Source organism: Amphiura filiformis, chromosome 7, assembly GCF_039555335.1.
Source record: "Amphiura filiformis chromosome 7, Afil_fr2py, whole genome shotgun sequence".
NCBI classification, from domain to species: domain Eukaryota; kingdom Metazoa; phylum Echinodermata; class Ophiuroidea; order Amphilepidida; family Amphiuridae; genus Amphiura; species Amphiura filiformis.
The window spans coordinates 24,731,457-24,754,139 of record NC_092634.1 but is presented as its reverse complement, the minus strand read 5'-3'; the positions used below and the strand labels follow the sequence as shown (position 1 = coordinate 24,754,139).

The 22,683-nt window shown below is 37.5% G+C and overlaps 2 protein-coding genes across 4 annotated transcripts in view; one reads left to right on the top strand and one right to left on the bottom strand.

The window, feature by feature from the left end:
- The window catches only part of LOC140156936 (betaine--homocysteine S-methyltransferase 1-like), a 10,029-nt gene extending 883 nt beyond the window's left edge, over positions 1-9,146 (bottom strand). The window contains exons 1-8 of one of the 3 annotated variants that reach the window (XM_072179979.1): positions 8,930-9,058; positions 7,923-7,990; positions 4,266-4,456; positions 3,779-3,973; positions 3,095-3,206; positions 2,093-2,286; positions 1,763-1,844; positions 1-716 (exon numbers count right to left, since the gene is read on the bottom strand). The exon at positions 1-716 is cut by the window's left edge and continues 881 nt beyond it. In XM_072179979.1, coding sequence (XP_072036080.1) covers positions 433-716; positions 1,763-1,844; positions 2,093-2,286; positions 3,095-3,206; positions 3,779-3,973; positions 4,266-4,456; positions 7,923-7,941 — 1,077 coding nt within the window. In that variant the 5' untranslated portion in view covers positions 7,942-7,990; positions 8,930-9,058 and the 3' untranslated portion in view covers positions 1-432. Of the gene's footprint in view, positions 717-1,762; positions 1,845-2,092; positions 2,287-3,094; positions 3,207-3,778; positions 3,974-4,265; positions 4,457-7,922; positions 8,032-8,929 lie in introns of those variants that run through there. The other 2 variants (XM_072179977.1, XM_072179978.1) reach the window with 2 other exon arrangements.
- A 1,296-nt stretch (positions 9,147-10,442) lies between these two features.
- Positions 10,443-21,909, top strand: LOC140156935 (betaine--homocysteine S-methyltransferase 1-like). Its single transcript, XM_072179976.1, has 7 exons — positions 10,443-10,700; positions 15,650-15,840; positions 16,582-16,776; positions 17,138-17,249; positions 17,675-17,871; positions 18,701-18,782; positions 19,244-21,909. The coding sequence occupies exons 1-7, from the start codon at positions 10,685-10,687 to the stop codon at positions 19,519-19,521; spliced, it is 1,071 nt and encodes a 356-aa protein (XP_072036077.1). The 5' UTR covers positions 10,443-10,684; the 3' UTR covers positions 19,522-21,909.
- Positions 21,910-22,683: the final 774 nt, after the last annotated feature.

The window sequence follows — 22,683 nt, the reverse complement described above, 5'->3', positions numbered from 1 at the left end:
GTTGTTGAAGTCAGTGACGAGATGTCAACATGATTATGTATAAGCGATGAACAATAGACAAATAAACCAATAACTAACCATATCTCTCGGACGTATTATTCAAAAGCGTACAATGATCCTGTTAGGTATTTTAGATACAAGCAGAAAAACGTTCAACCAATTTGTGAATTATCTAGTATCTACACATTGAAAACAATCTTTTAAGATAACGCTGAATTTGTGAATACCCATAACGCTAAAAGTCCTATGAACGACATGCTTTCGTTAGAGTCCAACCCTTCCTCCCTGTGACGTGTCAACTGTAAAGTGTTAAAATGTTGAAAATGTCAACCTAAAAGATCATCTTTTACCGATATTTAGTAGTATTGTACAAACGTATATGTTGTTTATTCTAACAGCATTTTCTTATTACATGTAGCAGATAGTTTTGTCTCAATTGCCAGCGATGAATTCGTGAACATCGCCCTGTTTGATATACTGCTTACATAGTTTCTCACTCTTTCCATACACATAGTGGTCGCTCATATCAACCGTAAACCTGCTTGCTGGTGGCTTTCTTCCAAGTGCTTCACAGAGGGCGCGAGTATAGTGGGCAGAATTCCCACAACACAAGCCGACGTATTGAATACCTAATTCTTTGCAACGGAGACCAAATTCATAGATATCTGAACGAGAAGAATGAGCGCAGTCCAATTCAGCATAGAATAGTGTTTTGCCTGTATTAATTTAAAAAAATGTATACGAATTTATTAGTTCAATACGTTAATCGTTTTGTTACATCTTGTCCATTAGCATATTTTGGGGCTTATGTACACACATTAGTATGCTTTTAAGCATATTAATAAAAGTGATATCAATATACCAACTCAGAGCATTGTGTATAGCTGCTTTTAATATTTACTGAGAAACGGCCGGCTCTTTGTTTTAGCGACGGGGCACTGGGGCCCATAATTATGTGTAATAATTATGTGACTCACATACATCGGTCGCAACACATAGTGGCGTAGATTGATTTTTCCAAATGTTCCGTGTCACATGGTGGCGTAAAGGTTTAGACCTAGCTATATCCTATAATATATAGTTATTCATTTTTAATTATTAAAGATACAGTTCAATAGTTTAAACCTTAAACTTTTATTTCAAATGTAATTACGTTAATTAAACATGTAACAATAATGCTCAAGTGATATCAGTGTACCAACTCTGAGCCCTGAAGCTGCTTTATATTCTGCCGGCCCTATGTTTTAACATGTGCAGCCCCGGAGCCCATAATATTCGACCTATGGAGTTTATGTGCATACGTTAGTAGATTCGTTTACTGGGAAACGGCGGCCTCTTTGTACCATATCTGGGCCTCTGTGGCACCTAACCTTGAACATCTGGGGCCTAAATGGGCATAAGGCAGATCTACATGTCATTGAATTTTTAGAGCTAGCCTTGTCACTCTGGTGCCCCTTATTTTAACATTTGGGGCCCCGTGGCCGATAATAGATGACATTTGGGGCTCATATATATTTGTAAATGTATAGTGCCTCTATGGCTATATAACATTGAGGATGCATATTGCATAAGTCACTGAGAAACAGCATGCTTCGCTGTTTTATATTTGGGCCCTTGGGGTCCGTAACCTTTAACCTCTTGGGCCTAGATGGGCATAAGATTTGTCAATGTGTGGCGTTTGCCGAGGAATAAAACCACCCTCAGGATAACAATATACCCTGCATGTGGGTATAAATAAATCTATAAGTAAACACTGCATTACCATTAGTAGGATCCGTTAACGATTGGAATGTGGGTTGCTCTTTTGTAGTCCGGTATGGTACTGGAACAGCTGCAACGGGTACCTGTATACACATATTATAATACAATTAAATGAAAAGGGCATTTCGTGATCCACAGCCTCATCCCCCCACTTTTCTCAAAAAAAGTTGAGATTTTTATACCACTGAAACCTCTGGTTACATAATGTTTATGTACCAAATATTTCTTGCAGATTAATTCGTTTCGCAAAAATATCGTGAAATTTTAATTTCGTTCTGGTATACCCGTTTTTCAATTATTTTACGAAACAAGGTCTTCAACTTAATGTTACCTTCACTATCTTTTGAATTTCTTCAATCAATGGTAGTATAGTAGCTGGTCCTCGCACACAATTTAGACCAACAACATCAGCTCCAGCAGCCTCAAGACGTTGGAAACAATCTGTAAGCACAACTCCATCAGTAGTTGCCGGATTCCCATTCACCGTTCGCTTATGCCAGGCAAGAGTAACGACTGATGGCAAGCCTATTAAGAATGAATTAAGGACATAATAAATGTGTATCTACCAGTAGAAACTGGTTGCTACAGGATACAATACAATTAGTTTGTCATTCGATGGTGACAAACGGGTCCCATAATTTCCACTGGAGATCGAGGGCATGCTCAATGCCCAACTCCAGGTATAACATAACGAAATTGGAATTATTTTAATCTATATCTATATAGGAACCATAGTGAAGGCCTCCATTGATCATGGGCCCTTAACATATTAGAAGCGACCCCCTGTATACACGTAGTCAGATATTTTTACATGTGGTTCCAATAATATATCAAAACTAAGTTTTGAGTGTTTTCCCTTCCCGAGAAAAATCAGGCACAAGGGGCGGAAACGCATGACACCCCTAACATCAAGCCTTGTTATTCTCCTTTATAGAACAGAACCCATATTATTCCTCTTTTACGTCAGCATTATTTGTCTTTTTGAGTGCAAACACCGGGGCTATAATGCAGTGTCGGCATCAGGATTTTTTCAGGGTGGGGGCATTGGGGGCAAAGTGAATTTCAAAGGGGAGGGGGGAATCAACCAATTTTGCCCAAAATTGCCGCAAAAAGTGGACATGTTTGTGATTTGGGTTTTTTTGCCTCAAAAGTGGGGGGGGGGGGGCAAGAAAAATAATGGGGGGAGGGGCCCTTTGATCCCCACCCCACCCCGCAGCGCCGCCACTGGTTGTTACCCTCTAACCCGCCTTAATAATAAATAAACACTGGCGCGTAACATATTTGGACCCATAATGCAACGGTAGGGATATCTTAATTTGATTCGCATTTGTACCTCGACCGTATTTCTTGATAGCCTCCACTGCAAGTTTAGCTTCAATAAAATCAGTGAATGTTTCAGCTATTATGAAATCGGCTCCTTCCTCAACTATCCAGTCGATCTGCTCCTGATATCAAAGAATAGATCATTATAAATTACTCGAGGCCTGATAGGGGGTCTATTATATTTGTTTAGGTTAAAAATTTATTCTCTCTACAAAAACATTCTAATAGTATAATTGTTCACGCGATTTCTTGGCAGTGACCAGTAGCGTAGCCAACAGGGGGCACGGAGGGGGGAGGGGGGTTAGAATACCCATGACACAAAATGAGAGAGAAAACGCAAAGCAAAATAAAAGGGCTAAGGGGCCTGTTTCCACCACAATTCATGGGCCAATAAAAGTGTAAAATTTTAAATCATCAAGCTCAAAGATTTTACATGTTGTCTTCCAAAAAGATTGTATATATCCCACCGATATTCATGATATTACCAGTTCAAAATGATGCAACCTGGAATTTGTTATTTTGCCCCAAACAAGAAAGCTACATCACTGGTCCTGGCCTTCTTTTCTCTTTCGTTCTTTTCTTTCCATATCATCAGCATCCTTAGAGTTTGACTTTTTGGTTTAGCCTAGCCGGTCCCATCAAGACCCAAGTGTGTCTCCACAACGAGCGACCTTAAACAACCACGACAACTTACTTTGAACATGGCGTCGATCCGAGCTTCACATGTTGGATCTTCAGGGTTATAGATGTTGGTATTGCAGATATTTCCCGCCATCAACGTACTGGTCTTATTGGCTACTTCACGGGCCAGTCGGAGCGCTTTTCGGTTTAAATCTTCTAAGTCTGACTCACGGTTTATTAACGCCATTTTCTCACGATGTCCGTAGTACTGATGAAAAGAATAAGTCGTTCAAATATTTTAAACTAAGTTGATTTCATTCTTCCTTTCGTTCTTTCTTTTATTCATTTCCCTTTCTCATTCTTTTCTCATATTTCCTCATTTCATCATCATCATCATCATCAACAACAACAACAACAACAACAACAACAACAACAACAACAACAACAACAACAACAACAACAACAACAACAACAACAACAACAACAACAACAACAACAACAACAGCAATAACAGCAATAACATCATTCGAAATATGACATTTTCTCCCTTTGTAACTCACAGTAAATGCCTGCACCACATCACTGCCCGCATGTACAAATTCTTCATGCTGAAGTCGAACTAAATCAGGATGTTCAATCACAACTTCAGGAACAAAGGCACCCGCTCTCAAATATCCACGTTTTTCAAAGTTGAAGAGGTAGCCTTCAGCACACACTACTGTTTCTTTGTCCCGAAGGCGTTCCAAAAGCCCTGAAAATTAACAATGGAACAATGTATGAATTATATTACTTATTTCCATGGTGACATTAAAGTCACAATAATAAAATGTAATCACCCATTGCATAACTGGGCTGTAATCATGTGTAATGTCCGAAGAGCATGTTTTGAAATATGTCCATTGAACTTCGCAAAAAACAATAGAAAATGACATGATTTCCTATTACTGCTTGTTTACTAATTACTACCTTGCAAAAAAGAAACAGCGGACGAGTGTAATAATAAGCTTACTTTTGAGGAGAATTTGCCTGCTCAATATCTTAAAAAGTGAAAATGCTGACATTATAGCCCATTTGTTGTGACGGTCACAAATAGGAAGAAACCAATGGGGAGAGAGTTAAAGACCTGTATTAGTTTGACGTTTTCCAAAATGTCGACAGCGCTCCGAGCAAAAGAGCAAAAAACTGAAAAAATAAGAACGAAAACAGCTGAAAACCGGCAGCGTGTCTCGCAATGAATGCACATAAAACTGGAAAGTACAATGGTATATTAAGGAGGCTGTGTACTCTCAGACTACGTGCATGTAGTAAAAGTGCAATAACTTTGTAATTATTCGCGCAAGACATATAAAAGTATACATTTTTATGAAGGCAAGACATCAATAAATCTTAATATAAATACAGATTTGGGGTAAAAACAACAATTAAGATGAAAATCACAAAAAAGTGACATCAGGGTACATCATAACAAAAAAGACTCTTTCCAAAATATTTTATTTTGTTTTTAGCTCAATCTTGAGGTTCCATTCCAAAAACGTTTTTTTTTATTTTTTGATATTGGCCTTATTTTTTGAGATATTGACCATATAAGGCATCAAATTGAACTTTTAAAATTCACAAACGCCTATTTGCACAAAATGATGCCTAAAATCGGAAATAGACCAAAATATAAAAAATGAGAAAACCGTTTCTTGAGTCGATCATGCTTTTTACGATGATCATATTTGCTTACCTATAGATGCTGTATTTATTGAGTTATCGTGTACCTAAATCGTCATTTTACCGAGAAAATGAACATTGAAATAATGGCCGTTGAAGTTTAAAGTGGTCACATTTTGCACTTTCATCGAATCTCGCAGGAGAATGCGGCAGTTTTTATTTTTCTACCTTACATTACATAAACATCGGGTAAATCCACGGCCCCTTGAGAAGTTTGAGCGAAATCCATTCATAACTTGATATTTAAATCGGGGGAAAGAACTTGAAAAACCCCACATTTTATCAGCTAAAACGGAGCCATTTGACCACTAGGTTTTTGTGCTTCCGTGGTGTTTCCATAAGATGCGCCGCGCATGCAGATAAGCGTCGCGTATGCGTAGCGTATTTGTGCGTTAACAAATTGCGCGATTTTCTTTCAACAAAGATTTTCTTTCCTTTTCAATTTCAAACACGAGTGGAATAGTGAAATAAAATCCTTTAAATATTGCAGTTGGAGTTTACAAATCTGGATTTTCGAAAGAAACAATGTCTAGAGTACACAGCTGCCTTAAGTGGCTGTGCAATACTCATTTTCGGGGGAGGTCAAAATGAGTGGTGTAAGCAATTTTTGACAGGGCAAAAGAGAGAGGCAAGCAGTTTTTGGCAGGTCGCTGGAGGGGGGGTTAGCAAATTATTGACAAACATTTCTGGGCACCTTTTAGATAAAATAGTTTAAAAATCATTAGAAAACAGTACAAAAACGTTCAAATATGTACAATTTCGTGCTCATTTACAGGCTCGCATTTGGTTCCTATAAAATATTGGTTTGTGCAAAGCAAGCGGTGTTTGTAGGATTCTTGGCAGGAGTAGGGGAAAAGATGTTTTGGCATTCCCAGCTGAGGCAAGCAATTTTGGGCACCCCATGCGATAACTGTTTTAAAAAAATGAATGCCGTTTGGCCTCTGTTTTGGACATACACCTTTTATTGAGCGAATAGTATTTATAAGAGTGTAAAAGGTTGCACCAAAAGACTTCAATTGGGCCTACATTTTGCTAAATTTTCCACCCTCTCAAGAGGAAACTCCTCAAACACCTCCTGCGTATGCGCGTAATTACTTACAATCCATCAGTGGTTTCAATAAGACCCGGGGGGGTTCTGCCTGGTTGAAGGTATGCAGAGATGTGCCACGGTGTTGTAGGTATATACCTTTTCAGTGATAATTTTGGTATATCGATGGGTGGGTTTTCAGTGGAGACCAATGCGGCGCATTTGGGCGCATTTGGTGAAAAGTGCCCCCAAAAATCGTCCAATTAGAGCAAATGTTGGTGCTTTTTGGATGTTTTTTGAGAAAAATGGTATACTGATGGGTTGTAGAAAGTAGGTATAGAGAAAGTCAGTATCCGAATTCCTGCATGGCACATCCCCGTACAAATGTTTTCGAAGATCCCCCGGCACTAAGGCCATTCATTGTAACCAATTTATCAAAATGGTGCTCGAAATGGCTTCAACAGTGTACTTCGGTTATATTTATAAATACGCTTTTATAAATACGCACGTGACTCATGGGCACGACATACCAAGACTACCAAGCGTGACCAAATCCTCATAAATATCATCAAATTTAAGTATGAATCGAATTGCAAAACTATTACACGTGTTACAATTCCGAGTGTGTAAATATAAGTATTTGACGACGGAAAAAATATTCAACGACGGAAACGTTTACAATATAATCACAAAGTTGAACAAGATAGACAATTTTGCTGCACAATAGTCTCGTGTTATTCCGCCTTTGCATTTAAATGTATAGGAAGACCACCCACTATAGAAAGGTCACTTCGAGACTTACTATCTACAAGCTGTTATGGCAGCGCGGAAGTGGTCACGTGCGTATTTATAAAACCGAATTTATAAATATAACCGAAGTACACTGTGCAAAGTGTGCCTTCAAAGTTACCTTGACTTTACAGATACGGAATTATAATGCAGCTCTGAACTATAGAAACGTAGCTAAACTGTATAGAGCCCGCATAATTGTATGTATAGGTAGGTCTAATGTATCATCCCGGGGTATCATGTACGCCTATGTAAACCTTGAAGGACTTTTTTCTATACTGTACGCACATAATTTGTGTGAATGTAGGAGGGCTGGTGGGTATTGTGCAGGGCTGGGTGCGTGTTTTCATAAAATTTCTCGGACACATTATGTAGGTGTATTAAAATGACACATCATTACCCTTTAGCCTATAGTACTAGCGCAAAACTAGTCTTTCAAAAACTACCATTCCGCAGCATGCAGTACCTATATAATTTGTAATTGCCATCCCGGATTGCCATCGTTTATACTGCACATAACACACGTAGGCCTACATGTATACAGTAGTACTTGTATGTAGACTTGTCCTGATATTAATAGTAGGCCTACTTATAGTTCACATGCACTTTCGTGGGTTTTGCAGTTCTAATCAAAGCAGATTCTTATCCTTCAGTTGAAAACGCTAATTTAAAGTTTACTACATACCTTTTACTTTCGTTGACATCTTTGTAAAATAATGTAGGACTACGGAAAATGCTATCTGCAAGCTACCTCTGTACGTGAAGAGATATAAACGAGGGCAAAGTAAAGCAGGTGATGCTGTTACATTTTAAGCTTTAAATGATTTAGGGAGTGTTCAGAAATACATTGGTGAGAGGCGGGCAAAAATTTAAGATTTTAATCACTTGAAGACGGAGCCAAAATTTTTTTCAACTTTGCAGGGCGGAAACAGTTTTACAAAACGTGTATACAGTGGCGAAGTTTATATGGCAACTGAGAAAAATTAGCAAGTTCGTACGCGTGTAGTTTCGTGTGTTTGAGTGTTTCACACGCGCGCGCATTTTTATTACAATTCGTGGTGGTTTTCGTGTTTTGTTTTGGGTTTTTTTCGAAAGAGTGACGGTGATCAAGTGGATTTTTGTTATTATATTTTGATAGAAAAAAACCTCTTCCCACTCGTTTTCGGTATGCTACTTCAAACACAAACTGTGTACATATAAAGCATTCTTTGAGTAGGGTTACCAAAATTGTTTTACATCGTTTCAAGCGGGATAGATCAAAATGTTTTACAGAGGGGAGGTCAAACAAGTTTTTATACGTGCAATTCCAAGTTGCCCGCCCCATGTATTTCCGAACACTAATTGTAACATTAATTATTTCAAATTCGCAAAAACTAACCATCTTTTATGATGGGTAAAACACAGAATATCCTCTAAAAAGAAAGCAATATTGGCATCATCTTATCATAAAAATTATGCTTACTCAACTTTCATTCGTTTTAGCTACGAAACAAATTTTTGATTTAGCACATTTTACAAACACTAGAAATTTAAAAAGATTACAGTTACATATCGTCGAACCCAATTAATATAACGGCGTCGAAGTGAGAAATATAAAGATAAGCTAAGAGATAGTTAAGTTCTTTACACAAACATATAATTCAATATACCTTTTATCTGTAATGCAAACAACCAATAATGAGATATACATACCTTTAACAACCAGTTTGAGGCAGATTGAACCAAAATAACGTTGCATTAAACCAGCTCTCCCCGACCTTAGACATAAGAAAAACAAAATGAACTCAATAGTCGATACAGGGTTGCTTGTATTTTATAAAATAGCTTGCGCTCCAGTGATCTACGGATGTCAATTTGCGCCGTTTAATTCGGAACCAAGCAATATACTTGAACCAAGAAATATACTTGATATTTGATGGTACATGTATAGATGAGTTGACCTCAATGTTTATCAACAAAGGCAAAGGACTGGTTTATCGACATGCATGAGCAAACTGTATACAACCACTACACTGTTCAATAGCCTTATTGTGATGTGGCGGGAATTTTAAAACCACGGGCCCTGAACCAAAATGAAGCGCGCATACTGCCAGGCAAAAGACAATGCAAATTGTGATGATGCGTGCGCATACTGCCAGGCAACGACGTCAGAAGTCAACTCATCTATATGATGATAAAATTGAGAAGCTTTGAGAATCGTGACCTTTCTCGAGTAAACTTACATTGACCTTCAAAAAAATAATAAGGTAAAATATGATACCGCAAAAATAAGGTTTGTTTCCAAAATATTTTCAAAACAAACACACAGTGATATTCGTGGCTTAGTAAGCAATCAGTAAAGACTGGAAACAAATCTATTGGTCAGCATGGGGCATGGTCAGTAGGGAATAAGAACAAGAGGTCACAGACATGCGCACACATAGGCATTAGGCATGCGCCCGTGAACCATCTCAAAATAAATATTGTTGGCATGCAATGTAGACCATCAAGGTGTTAAGGTTAAAACTCTCTGGGAAAAAAAATTAAAAGCCGTACATTTATATTCCAATCATCGGCAAAGCATGCTACCTACATTGGCTATAATTAAAGGGGAAACTATTCGCAAAGAGGGTCAAATAAATGGGGGGGCTATTTGTGAAAAGGTGGAATTAAAGGAAGTGTCCGGCACCCGGTCCGGCAATCACAACATTATGTCTTATATGTTAGAAAAATAATTATCAAACACGAATCACGTGGTTTTATTTAAAACAAACTCATATTAACCATAAAAACGAAAAAAAAAAACAGCAATCTTTCAACACGCGATATTCAAAATTCCCGCGCCGAAATTGTCTAGAGCAATAAAGGGAAAGAATTAAATAGAGAATTTTGCAAAAAGGGTGGGGGAAGTAAAAAGGGCGAAACTATTTACAAAAAGGCCGAAAGTAAAAAGGGGGAACTATTTGCAAAAAGGGGGAAAAAAAAGGAGGAACCTATTTGCAAGAAGGGGAAAATAAAAAGGGTGAACTAATTGCAAAATGGGGAAAGTAATTTGCAAAAAGGGGGAAATGTAAAAGGGTAAAACTTATATAAACAATCAGGGAATGAATAATTAAAGGCGGGCGTTGGCGAAAATCGGATACCGTTCTGATTAGTAGCAGTTTCGTTTTGTGAAGTATGGAAATACGATAGCGGTCGGATCGAATAGAGCTGTTTGCAGCAGTGTTCATTCTTTCACAGACGTTTGGCTAATTCTGATGAACTTTTTACTGTAGTGTGAGGTTATTGATCTATGCTAAGTGAAACGTCGACTGATAAATTTGAGCTTTTTCCATGCACAAGTGTAACCCCTGGACGTTTGTTTAAAGCATATTTGTCGGGCACCGCAAATGTACCCAGGAAAGTTCAGTGAGCAGAACGAAGCGAATTAGAGCAAGCGATTGCCCACAGATAAAATACACCAACATCATGGCAGCAACTAAAGGTAAGACTATGTAATAATATGGATGTTTGTTCGCTTAGAATTGTTTCTACAGTGCCAAGTTGATTATTCTCCAACAATAAAGGACTTGTACTATGATCAGCTCGTAATAGGCGAGAATTATTCGGTTTTTGTTTCTGTGTGAGTCAATAAAGTCCCAAATAACGCCAGCGTAAAATCACAAAAACACGCGTCGGTCACACATTACGCAAAGCGCAGTTCGCTTAGGTGCTGCGCAGAGCTGTGTGTACGCCATTCTCAATCCACAATGTTATGAATACCACCTATTAAAGTTAGAAACTTTTTTTAATTGTTGCGATTTGGTAGTTCACAGCATCTTGCGAATGGTAGTGAGCTTTGGCAAAATTGCATTAATTGCTCAATTCATAGCGAGCGTGTAGAAGAATCCAAATATCACAGTTATACTTTTGTAGGTCCTGTGGTTCTTGAGTTATGTTGTAAAAAGGGCTGAAACAACAAGTTAACACTTTTGTAAAACGTACATGACTCATTAGCAACAATAAATTAAGCAAGTTTTCAAAGTGTATGATTTGTAGAATGCACTTTTGCAAAACATCAAAGTGTTATTTTTCAATAATATTATTGATTTAGATAATGACAATCGATTTGTTGGTTGCTTCGACCAACAAATCGATTACCTCGTCTACCCTTAAGAGCTGAATACAGTATACATTGGTATGGTCAAAGTATAATAGGAGGCCGGTCGAGTGCAGATCCGTCGGAACACGCTTTTCAATACGGAATAAATGATAACCTCATCGTGACATCATCCAAGCAGCAAAGTTCATTTCCCATTGAAAAAGCGTTAGCCGTTTGATCTGCAGTCGACCATTCTGATAGGTATGCATACGTGTGTGAAGGCCGTAAACGCAAACTGGACGGGAACGCAAACTTCCCACTCCAAATAGTATACTGCCCTCTTTCTTAGACAGTTCGTTTTAAGTTCAATAGAAGGCATTGTTAGGAGAATTCACTGCATCATCAGCAGCAGCAGCATCATCATTGGCATTAGCATCATCAGCATCACCATCATCTGCATCAGAATCATCAGCAGCAGCATCATTAGCATCATCATCATAATCATCAGCATTATCATCAGCATCATCAGCAACATCAGCATTAGCAGCATCATCGGCATCATCAGCATCATTATTAGCATCATCAGCATTGTCATTGGCATCATCATCATCAGCAGCAGCATAATCAGCCGCAGCAGCACCAACATTGGCATCAGCAACATCATCAGCAGCATCAGCAGCAGCAGCATCGGCATCATCATCATTACCATCATCAGTATCATCATCAGCATCAGCTTCATCAGCATCATCAACATCGTCATCAGCAACATCATCACCATCATCGGCATCATCATCATTAGCATCATCAGTATCATCATCAGCTTCATCAGCATCATCAACATCGTCATCAGCAACATCATCACCATCATCTGCATCAGCATCATCGTCAGCAGCATCATAATAGCATCATCAGCATCATCATCATCATAATCAGTATCATCATCAGCATTATCATCATCATCAGCAGCAGCAGCATCAGCACAAGCAGCATTAGCAGAATCGGCATCAGCAACATCATCAGCATCAGCATTGGAATCATCAGCATCATCATCATTAACATCATCATCAGCAGCAGCATCAGCAGCAGCAGCATCATCATTGGCATTAGCATCATCAGCATCACCATCATCTGCATCAGAATCATCAGCAGCAGCAGCATCATTAGCATCATCATCATAATCATCAGCATCATCAGCATTATCATCAGCAACATCAGCATTAGCAGCATCATCGGCATCATCAGCATCATTATTAGCATCATTAGCATTGTCATTAGCATCATCATCAGCAGCAGCAGCATAATCAGCCGCAGCAGCATCAACATCGGCATCATCATCATTAGCATCATCAGTATCATCATCAGCATCAGCTTCATCAGCATCATCAACATCGTCATCAGCAACATCATCACCATCATCGGCATCATCATCATTAGCATCATCAGTATTATCATCAGCATCATCAACATCAACATCGTCATCAGCAACATCATCACCATCATCTGCATCAGCATCATCGTCAGCAGCATCAGCATCATCATTAGCATCATCAGCATCATCATTATCATCATCAGCAGCAGCAGCATCATCAGCAGCATCATCAACAGCAGCATGCATCATCAATATATCATCATTAGCATCATTATCATCAGCAGCATCATCATCATCATCATCATCATCATCCGCATCATCATTATCATCAGAGTCATATCATGCCCATCACGATCATCCACACCATCATCGGAATCTTCATCATCCACGTACATCATCATCATCATCATCATAGCAATCATTTATAATATCACAAACATAAATCATAATCACCTCATGATATATTCAAGTCATCATCATTGTCATCACCATCATTCGAGTCATCATTGTCATCGCCATCATTCGGGCCCCCCCTTTTTGCATTAGCCCCCCCAACAAGTGTTTGTGAACGGTCCATAATAATAATAATAATAATAATAATAATAATAATAATAATAATAATAATAATAAATAAAAAATAATAAATAATAAATAATAAATAATAATAATAGTAATAATAATAATAATAATGAATGATAAGAGCAGTAGTAATAATAAATAATAAATTGAATATTATCTTTGGATTGACATTCAAACATAGTTGTATTTGTCAAAACAGACGAAACACTACGTCCTCAGAGTTGGTAAATACGTCATCTGCTTAATTATTCATAGGTACCTTGAACGGCTGGAATACATGGATTACCTTCTCGGCCGGCCAAGAAATGCTTGCCCCTTTCGGCTCGCCAAAAATGTCTTGCCCCGCCACGCCAATTTTACCCTCCCCAGGGCTCATAATTATTGCACAGCCCCTATGAAATAATACCCCCCCCCCCCATATATACATATATAGGCCTACCAACCCTGTTCACACCCACCAATATCCCCACTCCACTGCATAATTATTATATAAACCGTATTGCAATACATAGTGATTTGGTGTACTGCGCCCTTAATAAGACCTTGAATAATATCCATCATGTCCATTATATTAAATCAGTGCAATGTTGATACTTATGATTGCATCTTATATTCTCCTTACCCGATAAAGTTTGCGTGTCCGTCGCCAAAGACCGAACTCGCAAACTGGTTTGCGAGTTCGTGCTGTTTGCGAAGGCAGCCGTAACATACGTGGACGAGAGTATCATACGGTGCATGCGCGAATATTCATCATGATAAAATCGTTGGCGCAGCGCCCGATATTCTATAACAAAATAATAATAGAAGCATTGATTTGTGCAAACCGGTTTCTTCCTGCTTCCAACTGAACTTTATTCCATGAGCAGCTGAATAATGAAGTCTCCCGTGTTGATTCTGATAAACATTAAGGGGGTACTACACACCTGGCCAAATTTTTGCCTATTTTTGCATTTTTCTCAAAAATTATAGCACATTGGTGACAAGTAAGATATGTATATTATAGGGGCAAGGACTACATCAACTGTACTGAAAATTCAGCAACTAAAAGCAAGTAGTTATTGATTTATTGATCAAATATTGGTTTCCCTCATTTTTGACTGTAACTCCATATCTGTTGTCTGTGCTGAAAGAAAATTTCCAGTGCAGTCGTTGTAGTCCTTGCCCCTATAATATACATATCTTACTTGTCCCCAATGCGCTATAATTTGAAAGAAAAATGCAAAAATAAGCACAAATCTGGGCAGGGGTGTAGTACTCCCTTAAAATGTATTTGAAAGTGCAAATGGTCTGTGTAAACGATAAGCACCCCAACAAGACCTGGACCCCTCATTCGTATCTATATGGTTTTAATTGGAGTTCAGCCTAATTTTGAAAAAAAAGGGAAAATTTTGTCAAGTATTAAGATTAGCAACTATTTTAAAATGTTGCGATTTTGTAGTTCACGGCATCTTGCGAATATACTTTTGTAGGCAACAATAAAACAAGCAAGTTTTCAAAGAATATGATTTGTAGAATGATCTTTTGCAAAACATTGAAGTGTTATTTTTCAATATTGATTTAGACAAATTAATGAAAATCGATTTTTTTTTTGCTTCGACCAACAGAAGATCGCGTCGCCTTAAATACGCTGGCGAAGTGACGTAATAAATCGGATTAACTACCATAGCAATAGGTGAAAACAATTTTGAATATATCGCGCTGCACTACAAGCAGGTTGCACTCATCACCTGTGCATGACTCTGATTGAATACAATACCAGGTCTTTTCAAAGTTACTAATCTTACAGGTGCGAGTTATCAGTATGATATGATTCAATGCAGAGGAACCGCGTGAACGTACCAGTGCAGCGCGGTATATCCAAAAATTATTTTCACCTATTGCTATGGTAGTTAATCCAATTAATACACAACTTCGCCAGCGTATAGCTCTAGTCTTTGTTTGCTTTGGCTAAATCCTGTTCAAGTGGTGGGTTACAAAGCATTGTATGTATAACCAACAATTAACAATGAGAGGACATTCCTGAACCTCGTTGACTTGGGGATGATTTGAAATGACCGCCAAGTATGACTGTTTGATATTTATTACCAGCAATGTGGGAAAAGAGACAAATGTAGAATCGAAAAAGGATCATTTTGTTCAAGTTCAACAAACCATAACCCCGCTTCTGGATATCGTTTGAAGTCAAATGATATACCATAATTTGAAGCTTATGATATATATTTTCTAAACACGAAATAAAAAAAAACTGACCGGGCCGACTTTACGACTCATTCGTGGTGTACGGTCACATTGTATACATGTAACATGTGCAAAATATGAAATTCTTGCCCTTTTACCCCTTTTCAGTGATTTCAAATCAGTTCCTGAATCTCACTAACCATTTTATTATACCCTTAACATTTAGGTTTGATGGAACGTCTCCGAGACGGGGAATTTGTTGTGTGTGCTGAAGGATATCTTTTTAACTTTGAAAAACGTGGATATCTTCGAGCTGGAGCTTTTGTTCCTGAAGTAGTTCTCGAGCATCCGGAATTGGTTCGCCTACAATATGAAGAATTTGTGCACGCAGGAAGTGATGTTGTACAAGCATTCACGGTAAGACGATAAACACTCATTTTACTAAAAGAATGGGTGTTTTTTTAAGGACGATCCTCGCTTAGGGTAGTTTCTTAAAATTACCCAATTAACGGATATTAGTGGTGACACATTTACCAAGTAATTCGGCACAAAAGAGTGCTTTCTGAGCAATTTTACTAACCAGATTTAAAACAAAATTGGAGCCAGCTTCAATAGCGCCAATGCAATTTTAAGCTTACCAATATCACTGTAGGGCCTACCCCACTGTAGCGACACACGCAATAGGGGCAAATTTCAAACCAATCCCTCACTTAGGGTGTTTTTATTTGAGTAAAATCCTTGTTTAGGGTTATTTTCACAAATTTTCGACATCCTTGCTTAGGGTCATTTTTGGAAGTCAATTCACGCGCCTGCTTACAACTTTTATACATGAGTGCCCCCACCCCCGGGCCGGCTTCGCACTGTAAAATAGTGATATGTCGTCCTCAGTAGTCAAAAGAATACAAATACAAATGGGTGCAGACTTGGAAGCTTTCTTCTTGTCTTCTATAATCACGTTGTGGTACTAATGACGAAAGGCGCTCTAAAATTAATACAAGCGTATGATGTGAGATTCAGACGGATGATTAGATTTGATGCATCATTTTGATTGTGGTTATAATACTGTAGTTCATCTCACGTTGAGGCTTAATGAAAAATATAAACACGAAGGACGAGGCTGAGAGATGTGATAATTCGATATTCTGCTTCTTATTGCAGTATTATGCACATCGTGAAAAGATGTCACTGATTGATCGTGAAGACGACATTGAGAAGATGAATCGCAAGGCATTGCGCATGGCACGTGACGTAGCTGATGAAACGGGGACATTAATGGCGGGAAATATCTGTAATACAAACGCTTATAAACCAAACGATGCGGAGAATGACGAGAGACTGAAAACAATGTTCAAGGTAACGGGCGTCGTATAATAAGCAATAAGTTTAAAGCGACATTACAATAAGAATATTGTGGATTGTGATTTAGCTCATCAAAAACAGGTCGTGAGAGGTATTTAACGATTCGTTGGGAGTTGTCTTCTGTTTCTGTCCTCAAAAGCTAATGAGACGAGCGCGAGACGTTTGGTAGAGCCTCGTCCCATCAGGACCCAAGTTTGGCTCCGCACAAAGCGACCCTTTAAACAAAGAAACCAACAAATCTCTATTTTGGGTAATATGTGAAATAATTAAACATGTTAAACATATGTATAATTTATTTAAATTACCTAACGATGATGATGAATTATTCTGTCTCATCTGTTTATTACATCTGCAGGAGCAAGTCGAATGGGCAGTGGAGTATAAGGCAGACTTTATTGTAGCCGAAACATTCAGTGACTATGGAGAAGCAAAATTGGCTCTTGATATTTGCAAGGAGTATGCTAAAGGTAAACAAGGGTCTCAACCTCAAACCAACTAACATTTCACCCGGCCTGAACAACACGCCCATTATTTCTGATAATGGTCTGTTTCTCACTATTTATCTAATACTTTATCTAACCCTTTTATCTAAAAAATGCGATGGATTCCCCATTTATAAATAGTATGATCCATAAGTATGTGTGTTGTCATTCGTTCCGAATACATGAATATTTCCTTTTTTATTTTCACAATTTTAATAAATTTCAGGCTTTAATATAACACGCACCGTACTGAATCCTTTATATGAAGTGGAATTTTCGATACATGTAAATAGGAAATAAGGAAAAATGAATGAAAACAAAAGGAAGACGAAGTATGGCAACGAAAAAACAAAGTAACGAACTTCGAACACGACCCAAACGAACATATATAATTCTTGATTTCCGTATAGATTTACCCGTGGTTCTGACGTTCGCTTGGCATCTTCACAAAGTAGACGGTAAACCAGCTACCCTAGATGGGGTACTTCTTACGGATTGCTTCCCTCGCCTTGAAGCAGCAGGTGCCGATGTGTTAGGGTTGAACTGTGCACGAGGACCAGAAACTACCCTAACAATCATGGAAGAAATCAAGAAACTCAACCTAAAGGTAGTGTAGAAGTTTTGAATTGTACGTATGAGCTACAAATTCGGTTCCATTCAATCAAAACCCACAAAGATCAGCTGGGTTGATAAGATACTTCCCAGCAAACACAAAACGTTTTCGACATCATTCGCAAATGGTTATAAAAGGTTGTCAGAAAACGTTTAAATGTCGGGTTATATAAAGGGTATATTAAGAGTATAAAACGTTTTCATAACCTTAAAAACATTTTTTGATAATCTACTGCTCAGCAAACAAAAATGTTTTACAGAAAACGTTTAAATGTCGGGTTATATAAAGGGTATAAAAACGTTTTAATAGCATTCCAAAAACATTCTTGAAAACTTGATACAAAACATTCTAAACGAAAAATGTTTGCCCAAAATATTTTCAATAACGTTTTAAAAACGTTTTCATGACCTTTATATAACCAGACATTTAAATGTTATTAAAAGGTTTTGAAAAAAAACATTTTAAGAACATTTCTGTGTTTGCTGGGTTCAAATATTTTAACATAATGTTATTTAAGTATTGATACAATATTTGGCAAAAATGTTTGCAAAAATAGTTTACAATAACATTTGTTGAAAACATTTAAAAATATTGTTGTAGTGTGTTATCATACAAAACGTTTTAAAACGTTATCATGACCTTTAAATAACCCGACATTTTAACGTTATTAAAACGTGTTTACCTAAACCAAAAGCCAAAATATAACTTATTTAAAACGTTTTTAAAACGTTTTTGTGTTTGCTGGGTTATTACGATTATCTAGTCAAATAGAATTGATTTCTGGTCAATGTTTGCTATTTATTTGTATGTGATTCCTTTTCAGACTCCTTTGGCCGCTTTGCCTGTACTCTATCGCACAACTGAGGCTCAGCCCAACTTTCAGTCTTTGACAGACCCCAAAACAGGTAGATACCTTGAAGGCCCATTCAGTGATTTGCACATCCGAATGATCGTAAAAATCATCAAAATTCAGATTTTGGTACCTTTGTCATTTGTCAGCCTGCTAGTGGTTCAGCCCAAAGCTGTGTATTTAAGACAACATAAGGCATTTACATGAATCTGTAATTTATATACTGACAGTATACAAATTAACTTCATCAATACTGCTGTTTTCTTCATTTGCCCAATTTTCCTTTCAAAAATACCAAATGACAATTTGAATGACTTAGCCTTCACTTTTAATCAATATATAAATAATTTTAATTTTTTTACACTTGCGCTGGGATCACTGAATGAGTTTTTAATGTATGTCTGTGCTGTCTTTTTATGTGTGGGTAAAAGTGTGTTGTACTTATTTTTCACATAGCCTACACAGAGTCCGGGAAAATGTTGTAGAACTTGAAAATGATTCTTTTATCTCGTACAGGTAAAAGACTGTTCTATGCCAATCTAGACTGTGCTCACAGCTCACGAGAGGATGTGTTCAACTTCGGTCTTCGTTGTAAGGAACTGGGTATTCAGTACGTTGGCCTGTGTTGTGGAAATTCTGCTCATTATACTCGCGCACTCTGTGAAGCACTTGGGAGAAAGCCACCGGCATCCAGATACTCGGTCAATATGTATGACCATTATCTGTTTGGAAAGAGCGAAAAGCTATGCGATTACAGTACAAAAGAAGTATTTCCACTTGTTGCTGGACAGTAAACTATAACAAACTATGGAGGAAATTTGACTGGTGTTTAATGTTTATAAAAATAATCCAGCTTCTAGTTTTAAGCGTAGTTAACCTTTTGGAAATCTATATAAGCCAGTTTGGTTTATGTAGGGTGTACGTGCCGCTAAGCATTTGAATTTGAATGTACCCATCAATATACAATTTTTATAATAATAATAATAATAATATGTATTTCTTATATAGCCAATTACATACAAAATCTCAATGCGCATGATGCGCTTTACAATATGTTAAAAAGCAGTCAAGTTAGCTCAATCGTTAAGGCGTTCGACTATGGTGCGAGAGGTTGCGGGTTCGAACCCTGGCGGTGCCTAGTACGCTCTCGTGGAAAAATTGAGTTAGCTTGAAATTCCTCTGGACAAGGAACTCACTGCTAATTTGTCTCGTTGTAACCCGTACGAAACTCGGGGAGCTGATCCTGGTTGCGATGGTTATTTGTGGATTGTCTAGGGTGTGCGCTCTTGAAGCAGCAAAGTCCCTGAATTGTTGTTTAATGGTTTATGGAATGATGTGGGGCCATAGTGGTCAGCGACAACCTGTAAAGTGTGCTGAGGCTTGTGGATCAACGTCTAGGCGTTGTGCCTGTGCGTAGCGCACTATAAATCACTGCGCTTTTTTTTTTTTAAACACCAAAACTACAAAGATTAATTGCACAGATACATTTCAACTATATCAAATAATATACAACCGATACCCATATAAAACTCAGAACCAGCTGAGATGAGAATAGGTTAAAAGGTTAAGTACAAATTTAAAAGTTTAAGAAACATCACTAAATGCATTGGTAAAACGGTGAGTTTCTAAAATACTCTTAAAATGATTGATGGAATCTGCAGATCTGAGTTGTATAGGCAAGTTATTCCACAAGACTGGAGCTGCATTACAAAAAGCTCTCTCATCATAAAACTTTGTATTGCACTTTGGGACACTCAACAAATTTTGAGTAGTAGAACGTAGTGAACGGGTGGATTGATATGTATTAACCAATTGTTTTTAAATACAAGGCCTTGAAAGTAATCAGGAGCACCTTGTACACGATACAAGAAATTTGGACTCATCAATATACCAAAGTCAAGGTTATTGCCCAAATTTAACACAAATTATCTGACTTTTTACAACTGTTCCAAATTGTAAAGAAAACCGTGTATACCAATTTTGAAGAAAAAAATAATTCCAAAATCAGCCTAAAAAAAGCCGAAAATGCGATCCATGTTTGCGTCACATTCTTGTATGCTCATTCGTACGAGAGTAAACCCTGCACCGGGACAGTCTTACATGCCAGCAAACACAAAAACGTTTTAAAAACGTTTTTAATAAGTTATATTTTGGCTTTTGGTTTACATAAAAACGTTTTAATAACATTAAAATGTCGGGTTATATAAAGGTCATGAAAACGTTTTAAAACGTTTTGTATGAAAACACACTACAATAATATTTTTAAAATGTTTTCAAAAATGTTATTGTAAACTATTTTTGCAACATTTTTTGCCAAATATTTTGTCAACATTTAAATAACATTATGTTAAAATATTTGCATCCAGCAAACACAGAAATGTTCTTAATTTTTTTTTCAAAACGTTTTAATAACATTTAAATGTCGGGTTATATAAAGGTGATGAAAACGTTTTCAAATATTTTGGGCAAACAACCCCAAAATAACATTCTGTTTAGAATGTTTTGTATCAAGTTTTCAAAAATGTTTCTGGAATGTTATTAAAACGTTTTATACCCTTTATATAACCCGACATTTAAACGTTTTCTGACAACCTTTTATAACCGTTTTGCGAATGATGTCGAAAACGTTGTGTGTTTGCTGGGATGTAGCTACAGATATGTCAAATATATTAATTTAAATGTACAATTGATATTGCACTGTTTATCCAATGTTTTGTCATTTTTAAAGATATTTCTTGTCATGATAAAATGTGTATGGACCCAAGAGGGGTTTCAGTATTTCAATTTCAGGTTATTTCACCACGACCCAATTACAAAGTTGCTAATATAAAATTAAATAATAAAGAACCAAGAAGGATATATTTTGTTTACAAATGACAATAACTTCACAGAAGAACCTAATTCGTTTAGAAATAAACTTTGATTTCGCGTTGCTTTAATTATCATCAAAAGAATGCATAATAATGGATCTTGTGTTTTAATTGTAATCCGAGCAAGGTTGTATTTGTGATATAAGAACAGTACAAATTAGACATGTGACCCATATCCAAATAATTAAATATGATAATTCAAACGAGAAGGGACAATGACATGACACAACCAATACATAACAGATACGGACAACAACAGGGGACAAAGGGTAAGATAATGAAAAGAATGATCAGATATGTCTGAAATTCTAATGGTTGTAATGCGTTTTGCTATTCTGTATATTTCATAGGTAAAGTCAAATATCATAGATTAACCCTAACACCCATAAACACCACAAAATACCACGATGAAAACCACTGCGCATGCGTGATTCCCAGGGTCTGCGATGACGTAATCACCCTAAGTGCTATATGCTCACGGAATCGCTGCCCGGGGCAGCGTTATACCCGTGTGGTCGGTGATCGTGTGCTTGGCATGCGGGGGTCTAAGGTTCGAGTCTCGGGGGTACCAAGTGACTTCTTTCTTCATATTCTCTACTTTTTCTTCTTTAATTTCCGATAGGAAAAAGCAGAGTTGGGTGTTTGGGTTAATAAACACATAGATTGAAATGTTCCATGTCTTTGCCATAAGCGTACTTGAATTCACCTGACGCGGGTACAGCGCTCGAACCCGGCGACATTGCTCATCAGAGCGTCGACGAAGCGCCCCAACTTGTCGGCACTTACACGAACTCTCTTTTGTTTACGCTTGTGCTATTTGTGCTGTATGAGTTCCCTATAAATGCACTCCGCCCTTTCGCCGACCCCAATAGGCAACATGTACCTAACTTCCGCGGTGCGTCCTATATATTTTACTGAATAACGAATTAATGGCGATTGACATTAAACTGACTGAACTTGATAAGCATTTCTAGTTAAATAAATCAATCAATAATTTCAATGTGCATCTTCCTTTTTAGCACGAAAAACAAAATAAAGTATGCTCGCACATCGAGCCCCCCCTAAATTTGCATGCTTCCGCCAATA